The sequence below is a fragment of the Choristoneura fumiferana genome, chromosome 20, assembly GCF_025370935.1.
Source record: "Choristoneura fumiferana chromosome 20, NRCan_CFum_1, whole genome shotgun sequence".
Taxonomy (NCBI): domain Eukaryota; kingdom Metazoa; phylum Arthropoda; class Insecta; order Lepidoptera; family Tortricidae; genus Choristoneura; species Choristoneura fumiferana.
Window position 1 is genome coordinate 4,128,394 of NC_133491.1, and position 13,423 is coordinate 4,141,816.

At 37.8% G+C, this 13,423-nt stretch overlaps 1 protein-coding gene across 2 annotated transcripts in view; it reads left to right on the top strand.

Annotated features, from left to right (window-relative positions):
- Nucleotides 1-10,877: 10,877 nt before the first annotated feature.
- The window catches only part of LOC141439124 (tight junction protein 1-like), a 72,363-nt gene continuing 69,817 nt past the window's right edge, over nucleotides 10,878-13,423 (top strand). Inside the window, exons 1-2 of one of the 2 annotated variants that reach the window (XM_074103268.1) lie at nucleotides 10,878-10,988; nucleotides 11,636-12,104. In XM_074103268.1, the coding sequence (XP_073959369.1) occupies nucleotides 11,950-12,104 (155 nt within the window). In that variant the 5' untranslated portion in view covers nucleotides 10,878-10,988; nucleotides 11,636-11,949. Of the gene's footprint in view, nucleotides 10,989-11,635; nucleotides 12,105-13,423 lie in introns of those variants that run through there. The other variant, XM_074103272.1, reaches the window with a different exon arrangement.

Consider the following 13,423-nt stretch of genomic DNA (forward strand, 5'->3'; position numbering starts at 1 on the left):
ATAACGATTTAAATACATGTAAATCTTCCAAACTTTTCGTCAACTAAGGTCAACGTCCGAGTGCTGTTTATTGTCCCAGCAATAAAGTATAGTGGTAACAACAGGGTGTCATCTATTGGGCATTAGCACGTAAAGCAATGGAACTTTACCTTAACCTTCATTCTCTCTCAATATTCTCAATCGTCACGATCACAATACGTGAGATCGCGGCATGTAAAATCGGTCAGTTGGAGTTGGAGCCCGAGAGACATTGTCCGACTATGACTAACATCGTAATCATGGTGTACACGGCTTGGAACCAATTCGCTGTGATTGGCCATAACAATAATCTCAGGTCTGCTGTTGTCAACGGAGCACGATTTTAAGGACCGGTCACTACATTTAGCAGTGATGGCAAGCGATATTACGATGCAAATGCGCGACGTGAATTGAGACGATTGCTTGCAGGCCGTTACAACATCTCAGATGTTGGTAGTAGTACTACTTCATAACGTAAATCGTGTTTTGTTGAAGCCAGCAGTACTTGCCTCAGACAATAAACCATCAATATGTACAACAAAACATCAACAAGTATGAGTAAACAACAGATTGACAGACTGACAATAATAATAATAAAAAAGTATTTTGGCCTTGTCATCCAGTGTTTGGAGAGTAAAGGTTAAAAGGAAGAGTTGCTCTTCGCGATAATCATATTTAACAAAGTGGTCATTGAATAAAAGAGATTAAAAAACTTGGCAGCGACGGCAAGCATCCTTAGCCAGTTAGTCACTAATCACGCTGTTTGTCCTTGAGTCTGTCATTGTCGTTGCCATTAGTCAGTGCACAAAAAACTCGGACAATATCACGTGTGTTTCAATCTTTATCTAATGGTATGGAAGCAATTGGTGTACAAATTTTGAGAGACTGATAGGCTCGTTTTTCAAAGATCCCTATTAACTTGTTACTGGCACTAAATGTATTAATTGTAAATGGATAACTTCAAAATCGAGTTTTTATTGGGAACAGTCAATTTTGCGTATAGATCTGTGAATGTGAAAGATATCCTGCGTTTGATAATATCACACCAAGACATAAAACTCGTAAAATTCCGAATCCGAATCATAGTTTAAAAAAAAAAACTCATATATTATGTAACCAGTAACAACATTACCTAATTAATACAATCTTTCCTGATGTTAAATCTAAAGTTAACTAACTGAACTATATAGCCCATTGCATCAAGTTTCTGAAACTGGAGCATTTCAAACGAAACAATTAGCGAAAATTACATTTCGTCACATGAATGGTCCGAACTGGACCAACTGCTTTTAGCTTCATAGCTATGGGATCTTCCAAAGCAAACTCTAGCGCGGAGGCTCTAAGAACTATGAAAACTGCATCCGCAAGCTGCAAGACCTAAACAATCGAGAACCGAGTCAACGTTCGGTGAATCATCGGCGCCTAGAGCATTAGAAACGACTAAATTTAACTCACGCACATTACTTTAAGAGCTAAGCGGGGAGTAAAGGTAAAATTGTCGCGTTTTTACGATTTGTGAACAAAGGGAAAAGGTTATGGCTTATGTGTGCTCCCTGGGGCACACGCGATGGTAACACGTATTGGTTTGTTAGCTCGAAATGCGTTGATGTTGTTAGTAGATGTCAAAAGAGTTTGAAGCTTAATTTTAAGATACATTACATAGAGTTTACAATATGACAGTAAGTATATTATGAATTATAATACGCTTATACGAGTATGCTACACTACAACATGATAGTAACATTCAGTATATTTCGACGTAATTAGAAGCGTTATGATAATGAGTAAACTGAAAAATTTGCGGGTGGATGCTAATGTTTTGTGGTGTCGAAATATCTGGAGCTCATAAAGATAATCATGGGAGCGTCAAAGTTCGCATACTCTTCGCATTGAAACCATTTTTCCCATTGAAACCTTACAATTTTCTGATTTTTTTTAAATGGTCATCCTATAGTATACTATAGGGTAGGTTAGGTTTCATCATCATCATCCCAGCCTATATACGTCCCACTGCTGGGCACAGACCTCCTCTCAGAACAAGAGGGCTTGGGCCATAGTTCCCACGCGGGCCCAGTGCGGATTGGGAACTTCACACGCACCATTGAATTGCTTCGCAGGTTTGTGCAGGTTTCCTCACGATGTTTTCCTTCACCGCAAAGCTCGTGGTAAATTTCAAATGTAATTCCGCACATGAATTTCGAAAAACTCAGAGGTGCGAGCCGGGGTTTGAACCCACGACCCTCTGTTTGAGAGGCGATAGGTCAAACCACTAGGCCACCACGGCTTTTTTTTTAGGTTAGGTTTGTTTTGTAACAATTCTGAACAATTATCGGATTCAGAGAAAAAAGAGTTATGACAAACGATCGTTCTGACAAACATTACATTCGGATCGGACTTTCGATAAGTATGCGAGCCGACATGGACCCAGGTGTCCTCCACTTGATCAAAGACTACACACATCAAAGTCTTGGGATATTCATTATCTCTAGACATGTTTTGACTTCGTAGTAATATGCCTATATTGGAATGTTCAAAACTGTCTAAGGATAAAAAATAATCCTAGGCACTTTTAATTAGTGCAGTTTAAGTCTCAGTCTCTGGTCAGTTAAAACCTTCTTTAACTTAATAATTTCCTTTGTGAAAAGGTATTACAAAACATGTGAACATAGCTTTTCTAATCCTTAACTATGCGACTATGTCTATCCTCTATTTGTATGCGTCTCGCGGCTCAACGGTGTCTATTTTGAATAGTTGACACATTGCACGCATTTAAAGAAGTGTGGCCGTCTGTAACTTCCTTTTGTGGAACTGATGAAAGCATTGAACGGCTATTTTTAAACCGGTCTAGTCTGCATTAGCCATAAGGAAAAAGTCTTTCTAGTTAGTAGGGAAATTTATGGTGACACTTTAACCAGACCAGGGGGTCTTCCTAAAGTGCCATCGAAAAGATCCTCATATGACATTGAGACTTCCAAATGTCCTGCTCAAAAAGAATTGTAAGGTACGAATATGTAAAAGATAGACCGATAAACTAACTCGCACGCATATTTAAAACACCACAAACAGGACTTACAACGCTAAACACATTTATGCCCAAACTGTTTTCGCATATCAGTTTATGCAGAATTCTCTTACGCATAACCAATGTAAGCCGAATGGGCTTTACGCATAATTAGTGAAATCCGAATATTGTTTAGGCAGAAAATTACTTAAGATAAATTAGTTACGCAAAAAGTTACTTTCGCATACTTAATGTAACTTTGAATATTGTTACCACCAATTTTATGTCTGGAAAGCAAATATTCATATGAATTTAACGACTTTGAGGCGAAGTCGACGGAGTATAAAAAGTTACTCAGGTACATCTGTTACATGGTGGAAGACGTGAGAAAGACCCCAAGATTTTCTTTTTTAGCTCAAACCCCTGTACTACTATTGGGAGGGTGCGAAGTACTAGGTGGGGGTAATGAAATCTATCGCAGCGCTCATAGTGGCCAAAAGAAGAAATAATCTAAGCTCTGTCATCTGTCATACTCATATGAATCTGTCATTAACAAAGCAATTTGTATAGACTTAACCACCTAATTTTAGTAATAGATGTTTCTGTTATGATGCGAGCTTGAATTATTGAACACTGTCCCTGTTTTGTTCTTAATTCCTCTACATCTCGGACTTGTCTAGCAACAATTTTCCTTATGAAACGGTTTGTGGCTGAAATTTTATATTGAATGATGCTCACAAACCAGGTCTTCAAAATGATACTCATTTTGATCTGAAAACAATATTAAATTGATTACTAGCGATATAAGAATAATTATATAATTTTACTATTATTCAAAGAAACCAATAAGATAGCTTTATCTTTACGTTTTACAGTAAAAGTACAACTAAACATGAAGTAAACAAACCCTGACATAACGAAAATAAAACACACTTTTTGAATAAATTTTGCTTAAAATTAAATGAGGTACCTCATTTAATTTTGATGACCAAAAATGAATTCACAACCTTTTGTCCACCCAAATCACGGTGTCACAGTAATTTTGTATTATAAATTAATACGTTATAGGTATGATTTTTGTCACAATGTCGCGATGAAATTTCAAAACGTCAGAGCATCAGAGCCAAAAAAGTTGCGGATGCTAGGTGGCGCTGATGTCGTAGTCAGAGCCAATGAATGAATATACATAGGAAATATCTATTTACGCAGAGGGATAGAGAGCTAGAAAACATATCTGTCACAAAGGCCGTTCTTCACCAGCATATACCTACTTCATACAATCTACCAGGGCGTCCATATCTTCTTCTGGCTTCTTTCTGTGCCTGGCGCCCTGGCCTACCTTACCTACCATACCAGAAACCTTTAAATGTTCTTCTTCTTGGGATTTAAGTATACAAGGTGTATTTGGACCCCGCATTGGTCACATGAAACGGATGCTACAAACAACGGCGACATCACAGTACGCACACTGCTGAATAAGCAAAGAATGTCATCCATCACACACAAACATCACGCCTGTATTGCCAAATGTGGTAGGCAGGGCACACGAAACGTTGCCGCTTCGGAACCACTTAGCAATTTCAGGTTAAGTTTGGCAAAAACGTTACATTAGCGACAGGTTGCTAGCATGTCGCCTACGGTATACTTTAACCTATATCCTCAGTCGCCTCTTACGACATCCACGGAAGAAGTGTAATTCTAACCCGACCCGACACCACACAGGGCATCAACAAAAATATTATCATCAATGTAATAATAAAGGGGCTCCTAGACGGGCCATATTTTCACTGCAATATGTGGCCGGCAACTATTGGTGTCCCTGTCTAACATGTGAGTAAGAGAGGGACAACAATAGTTGACGGCCACCAATTGCAGTGAAAATATGGCCCGTCTAGGAGCCCCTTAGGTAGTGGCTTCTACTAAATAACTGTGCCTGTCAGTATTCAGACATTAAATTTTAATTATGAGTTGTAGTTTAGGTCTTAGTTTGTAGTTTATATTATAGGTTTAGGTTGATTTTATTTTGTTTATTTTAATTGTATTGTAGTGAATTTTTTATTTTTATTAAAATAAATTCATTTTTCTTATTATGTTTTTAACACATTCTTAGAAAGTTTAGAGGAAACTAGCGCAGTTTTTATGCTGCGATATAAACTCAAGGACATAATGTCCAAACACAATGGTGCATTGTGCGGGGTCCAAAAAAAAAGTCCTTGAAACCACGTAGGCGGTGCCAAGTGCTCTATAATGCTGGCTACACACGATAAGGCTGCCGGATGGAATTCGAATGTGAGCTTACGCCTGCAACGCAATGAGGACTATCGCGTATGAATTCACCACTAGAGGCGCTAGTCTAGCGTGAGGTCTCCGAAATGTCAAAGCTCATAGTTTTTGGGTGAGCAACGCGGGTTTATTTATAATTAGAATAATTTTGTGAATATTTTGCAATACCTGAAATTAATTATGGCAAATATATGCGTTCCGGGGCAATGAATGTCCGTGTTTTGAGACAGTTTTGTCTTTCGGAAACCTTTGTCCTCCCTTTTTTCCGAACAAAACGGGGACTATGCAACACTGTGGCATGCTCGATATTTTTATGGTACGGCTTTAAGGTGTATTAAATATGATTTTAATCTACACTTTGTTTTCACGCCCGTAATAACAGACTTTGAAAGCCATACTTAAAAACCTGACGCAACAGTGCGCCATCTAGTGAGACAAAAAACGATAGCCCTCATTCAACCGTACCATTGTAAAGCTCCCAATGCGAACTGGGGCCGCGTGGGAACTACAACTCGAGCCGTCTCTTTCTAAGAGGAGGTCTATGCTCAGCAGTGGGGTGGTATGTGTAAAATATAGGTTGAAAATAAGATGATATTTTTTTTTATCGGATCTCAAGTCAGTTTTTTTGGAGCCGTTTCGTGTGCGTGCGTGCGTGCGTACGTGCGTGCGTGCGTGCGTGCGTGCGTGCGTGCGTGCGTGTGTGTGTGTGTGTATGTGTGTAGCCGGCTTAACTTTTTGTTTACGATACAAGGAGGCTCTTGTGACTAGCTTAGAGCTGCCAAGTACTAAATAGATTACCGGAGTATGTGAGATTTGTACAACAGAGGCTTGGAGTAGGTATCTAGCTTGGCAATAGAGGGAAAATTTAATAATGGAAGTGGATATAATATGGGATAAAGTAGAACACGCGTAAGTTATGAGGGACTCTCACATAATCTTTAGAGGCAGTTTATTTATTATTTAACACGATTCAAAGGGGGAGGGGGTCTAAACAAATCTTACTCTTTCTTACATGAGGGAACGGGTCTAAATTGATATTTTTGAAGATCATAAAAGTAAGACAAAAATATAGAAGTACAAGTAAGTAAATAAAAAATCTTAAGGCTGAGAGTCCACTAGAGACGTGCGAGGATACGTTGCTAGGAATGTGTTTGTCATGAACCAATAAAAAAAACCGGCGAAGAGCGTGTCGGACACGCCCACAATACGGTTCCGTAGCCATTACGAAAAAATTAAGTACTTAATATTTTTTTAAGGATTTCGTATTTTGTACGGAATCTTCCAAGTTTAGGTATATTTTATACCTTAGGCTGCTATTTATTTACTCATAATCATAATTGTCATGTAACTACTAATAATTCTCAAGCAAGCTTAGCTGTTATAGTTTTCCTTGAAAATTTGATATACTTACTACCATCCTGAATTTAAAACACGATTCATTTACATACCTATCCTCCTTCCGCCGAGCTGTTTCCATTCCACTAGAAATACGCGAAGCGGGACAGAGAAATGAAGCGTTTCTATTGGTTCATGGCAAACACATTCCTAGCAACACGTACATCCTCGCACATCTCTGGTGGAAACTCAGCCTAAATCATACTCAAAGGGGTCGGGTTTGTTCAACACTTGCATTTTTTTTTTCTAATTTACGGAGACAGATTCAGAAAGTGGTTTAAGTTGTTTGACTTAGAAATGTATATTGGATTATTTATTTTTCACTCATGCTTGTAAAGTTCGTGTTTGAGCGTTTTCAAAAAAAGTGCACACTTTCCTTTTTTTTGAATTTTTGGAAAAATATCGTTTTTCCTACTCGAATCAAGAACACAATCGATTCCGATCGTTTAAAAAAAAATGTCCCCAGAAAGTATATCAAACTTCATCATCATCATCATCATGTCAGCCGAAAGGCGTCCACTGCTGGACATGGCCTCCCCCAAGGCTTTCCACTCAGACCGGTCTTGTGCTTTCCGCAAACAAATCAAACAAACATATCAAACTTACTACAAGGAAAACTATAACGGTTAAGTTTTCTTGCGAATTATTAGTAGTTTAAGATTAAATAGCAACCTAAGGTATAAAATGTACCTAAACTTGAAATATTTCGTACAAAATACGCAATCCTTAGAAAAATATTAATACTTTTTTTTCGTAATGGCTACGGAAACCTATTTTGGGCGTGTCCGAAACGCTATTGGCCGGTTTTTTTTAGTTGTCTAGCCACTAGCCTATTCTTGTGAACCAGGATTCTCTTTTATAGAATAAACTTTAAATTTTATTTTTCTTTCAGTTTGCAGTAACCAGTTATAATTCATCAAAGGCAGTAACGCAATAAAGTAACGATTACACTGCTCTGATGGTAATTTTAGTAGATACCTATCGTCAAAATACAGTTAAGTATAGAACTAAGCAATTACGTAATTGCTCATCACCGTGGGATGACCGTAGTCTCGTTACGATAATTATATTGATACAATTTATGTAATAACATAATACAGTTTGAGGCGTTTCGCTACGTTGTTATAAGGTCGTTAATTCGTTATTTGTTCTCACAGAAAAGTCTTTTTTAAAATAAAATAACGTTTCTTTTTCTAAATTTTATGTGCTTGTAATCTAACACTGGATTTTTAGGTTCGAAATATTTTTTTGATTTCATTTGATAAAGTAAAACCTAACCAACTAAAAGTTGGAACACCCCCGACTTTGCCACTTCAAAGTTCAATATCTCAAAAACGGCTGAATCGATTTTGATAAAACATGTGTAAGAACCATCGCTAGAAAAATCTGCTTTCAAATAAAAAAAACGCATTCAAATCGGTCCACCCGCTTTAGAGCTACGGTGCCACAGACAGACAGACAGACACACAGAAACACACACACACACACACACACACACACACACACACACACACACACACACACATAGCGTTCAAACTAATAACACCCCTCTTTTTGCGTCGGGGGTTAAAAACACATCCCTCGCACATCTATGGTGGCACGCAGCCTAAGGCAGTTTCCCTCCAGGGCACATACATTTTTAACATCCTGTATATTTTCAAAACAAAGTGTTGTGCAACTCCTATAAAAATTCTATCATAATATCGATATAGTACCTCACAAAACTCCAAAAAGGTAAACGCAGAGCTTCATTCATAATTACGTTAGCGTCGGTCCCTTTGTGAGTTGGGGGCCAAAAAACATGAGCCTCTGTGGAATGCGCATTCCTTCACGATTGTGGCCCTCTGTTTTTTTAACGAAATGTGACCCTTTTCGACTTTCCTTGGGTAGAGGTAGCATATGGATTGAAAGGACTTTCTCTCAAATAAAAATGACACTTGATCCTTGTGATTTTAAAATGGAGTTCAGTATAGTCGCCCCTTCGGCCGCGTACGTAACCAGAGTTTCGTAACCAGTTGCGGAAGACAACTTTTTCGGTCTTTTCCGAAACCGGTTGCGAACGAAAACTATTTTGTTGTTATACGAAACCAATTACGAACGAACACTTTTTGCTCTTGCACGAAACTAGGATCAGGGATCGACTTCAACATAACCTAAACCTAATAAAAATACCATAGATTTTTGGCCAGACGTAGGTTTCGTACAAAGAAGAAAAGTGTTCGATCGTAACTGGTTACGAATAAGTAGAAATTAGTTTTTGATCGCAACTGGTTTCGTACAAGGCAGAAATAGTTTTCGATCGCAACTGGTTACGAAGCTCTGGTTGCGTACGCGGCCGAAGGGTAGTCGCCATCAGATATTTTGGAGTGGCCGAGGTGGTCAAAAATATCGGAAAATGTAGGTACTCTATTTTGATGGGAGTCCATGTATTACTCTGTTAGTTTTAATTCGCAAATTAAGCTCTCTTATTCTTTAAGCCTGTTCGTAGCTCTTATTCGTTATTCGTTTTAACTCAAATTTCTATCAACATTGTTATTATTATTGTTCCCCGTTCTGGTTTTATTTCGTGTTTGTCTGCTGATGTCATAATTGTAATTGTCATATGTCAATGTCAAAATATTCTTATCTTTTTCATTACATGTACTGTTGCCATGATAATGTGGGCTATACAGCCAACTTATATTTTAGTCTCGTATCTATTTTTTTTATTTGATTTCACTTTGATTTGTTTTGTGTGACTTTCCGTAATTGCACTCTCCTGTGGCCCGGCGGAAGACCAGTGCTGGTTTTCAACCAGCGATATGCTGAGCCGGGACCTTTTTATAGCGGCAACATTTCCTATTGTTATTTTTACTTATTATGTGTCATTGCTGTTATAAATAAATTATTTTCTTTCTTTCTTTCTTTCTTTCTTTCATGTTCTGATATTTTTGATCACCTCAGCCGTTTCGAAATATCTAGGTAATGGCGACTGTACCCATATCTACTATCTACACCTAGTATCTAGGTTATCATCATCATGATGTAAGCCAAAAGACGTCCACTGCTGGACATAGGCCTCCCCCAAGGCTCTCCACTCAGGCCGGTCTTGTGCTTTCCGCATCCACCGCGGTCCCGCGATCTTAACCATGTCGTCGCTCCATCTTGTTGGATTGGAGGCCTATCTAGGTACTTGAACTAATTTTAAAATTGTCCCATAATATTTAATACCTTTAAACAGGCAATTTAAAATCAGAAATGGCTTTAGGAATTTCGATAAAATTGCTAAACGGGGGGTTTATCGATTTAGCTTTGTGTTATTTCTATGGCAAATCGCGTATTTTCGAGTTTAAGCAAAAAAAAAAGAAGAACTGTCTGCTGTTACTATTGATTAAATACTAACCGATGTTAATGTTTCCTGGTGCTAGTGACTTCAATCTTTCATGTGACCGATAAAAAATGTGAAGAGGATTTACGAAGTGATTAAATAAAGTGCCGGGAGCACGTCGATGAATACTACTATCGATGGGCAAAATTCTGTGATGTTAATTATTGTTCATTCTAGTGAATTGTGTGTTTTTATTTAGTTAGTCGTCTAAAGAATTCGGAAAACGACTTGGAAATGCTATTACTTGACGACCGGATGGCCGAGTGGTTAGAGAACCTGACTACGAAGCTTAAGGTCCCGGGTTCGAATCCCGGCCGGGGCAGATATTTGTATGAATAATACGAATGTTTGTTCTCGGGTCTTGGATGTTTAATATGTATTTAAGTATGTATTTTATCTATATACGTATGTTTATCCGTTGCCTAGTGTCCATAGTACAAGCTTTGCTTAGTTTGGGACTAGGTCAATTGGTGTCAAGTGTCCCATGATATTTATTTATATTTATTTATTTTATTTATTAACCTGTACACACTTGCGCAGCTGCGAAAAAAAAATGGATATGTGTGAAGTTCCCAATCGGCACAGGGCGCACGTGGGAACTACAGCCAAGGCCCTCTCATTCTGAAAAGAGGTCTGTCAGTGGGACGTATAAGTTTAGGCCAAGATGATGATGATTATGGTATTCTCGAGTGATATGATATCAAAAGCAGTCTTCAAAAACCAAATTTTGGATAAATGCCAGAACAATACAGCTTTCGGTCGAGTAGCTATTACCAGCTATATTTTACGCGTGTACAAAAATCTAAACACGCACGAAATGTCAACAGTGAATGTTTATGTTCAGGATCGTCCGCCAAATGGATTCGTTGACCAACTGTAAAAACTTAATAAAAGGACACTTGAGTGAGCTGAATAATGCATCAGGTACACACACACCTACATTAATACCATCCGTTAAGTAAATTTTACTGAATCAAAAACTAACGACAAGTTTGTTAAGTCTGGAATATAATTAAGCTAAATGTGATCCGACGCTTAAATTTAATTTATTTATGGTTAGCCGTTGAAAAGTTTACTTAAACTACATTGCTATAAATACAAAAGTAACTATGTCTATCTGTCTGTCTGTCCTCTTCACACAAAAACTGCTGAAACAATTTAAATGAAATTTGTTCTGGAGATGGTTTGAGACCTTAATAGTTAGGAAGGACATAGAGGGGCAACAACCAGTAACAAATAACAATTTACTGTGTACAAGTATACTGATATGGAAATATTTTTTTCTAATTTGAATTGTTAACTGATCTATACGAACCCGTACACATTAGTAGGTTAGGTAAATGTAAGCGGGGTTTCTTTCGTTAATTTTTTTATCTACTTTCGTTTTCCGTACAGTTCCTTTGGACAAAAGCAGTACCTAACTACTCAGAGTTCAAATAATATCTACCTAGAATAGATTACTACATTTTGTCGTCAGACTATCTATCTGAAGTTACTCCATTAAGCACCTACTTTTCTGCTGATACCTGCCTGCCTAATTTCTATAATATTATCTTATCTTATCTTTCTAGATCTAATTGCCACTAGACGCACCCGAAATTCTTACTCATATTTACAACTCGGACAAAATTGAGGTCAATACGTTTGCAGAACTGCTAATGGTCGGACGCGTTTTAAAAAACTTTAAAATAAGTAAACAGTTAAGTGTTTTAAAGTTTAAAGTAACAAAAGTGTACATCATGATTCATGAGTGAAAGCGTTCGTTTATTTAAAACTACAATGGCCGAATAACAGTGACATTTTTCTCAAACATTTCTGACAGTTAGCTTTTTAAGTGGCCAGTGTTTCGCGCTAAAAAACCAGACGATATTGCAAATGTTTAATAATGCCGTCAGCCATGGAAATAGAGCCATTCAGCCAGCCAGAGTGGAGCGATTCTACCGACTCTGAACCAGGCCCGCTGCCTCAACTGGGGTATTTTGTACCAGTACGATGCAGATGCGAACGAGCGACCAGCCATGTGTGTAGGAGAAGACGAAGGTAAATATAAAAAAAAAGTTTTCCTTTAAACTGTAACAACTTCGAAGTCCTGAAAAACATTAATGAACTACCTAATAATAAGAGGAATAGAATATCATGCGAGGCGCCCTATGCCTGCCTGTTGCCTAGATCATAAAGCCACCCATTGATTAATTTTAACTGACGGACAAATGTGATGCCGTCTCCGTCTATTCGAACAAAACAAACAGAGACGGCATCACATTTATGCGTGAGTTAAAACAAGATTAAGACTAATCAATGGGTGGTGTGGTGAAACAGCCCCTAAGTTTAATTTCTCGGCAGTCTGTATTGAAGCGCAGATAAATAAAGCATTTTTGTTAATTTGATAATTTCAGCCCATCAATCACATAATATGTACTTATAAACCAACGTGCAGTATCAATTTTTTTTTACTATGCGGGTTAGAAACTATATCACGTTCCCGTGGAAATGGCCGGTGTTAAAGATAGAACTAAATTTAATTTTAATTAGTTCACTCATTTGGCTGCAGCCTGCAGCCACTGCAGAAGAGCTAAAGAATGTTAATTGGTATAACTTGCTTTATTTTGGTTGAGTATTTTTTTCAAAAGTCATGCTCAATTTCCCGCAGTTGTGCAGTGTACTTAGATCCCCATCGCTCTAAAAAGTTCTTCATTATTTGTAGCACTTATACCTTGTCGTACTGTTGTTATGGCATCCAATGTTGACAGTACACTTGGGCTGAGCAACACTCCGTCCACTAGTTCTAACTATGACTTGCCATAAGAGTACGTATTTAAACATAGGCATCATAAAGAAGTGATTATGCTCTGAGAGCTTGGTCTGTTTCTAAAATAAACCGTATATCATTCATTCCATAATATTAACAGAGGGTTGTACTTGTGTGGTCTTACCTGTATAGATAACGATGAATGATAGATGATAAAGTTGTCTGGATGGACTTCATAACTTACTAGCTTTTGCCCGCGGCTTCGCTCGCGCAGAATTGCATATAGATCTCACAGGAACAATACATTATTTCGGGATAAAAAGTAGCCTATATGTTAATCCGGGGTATATATCTGTGGCTCCAGTGAAAAGGGGTACATGTCGAAAAACTCGAGTTTACAGGAGACGCAAAAAACAGTTACGCCCGAGATGATTCAAACTTACGTTCATTACACTTGTATATTTACATATACTAATAAATGTGGTATGTTAAAGGACTAAATTAATTGCGCTCTTTCTTATGGGAATGTTATTTTTGCTCTTGATCTATTAGTTTATAAATTAACTACTTGTATCCAAAATAGAAGTATAAAAATAAGTGTAAAAAGGTT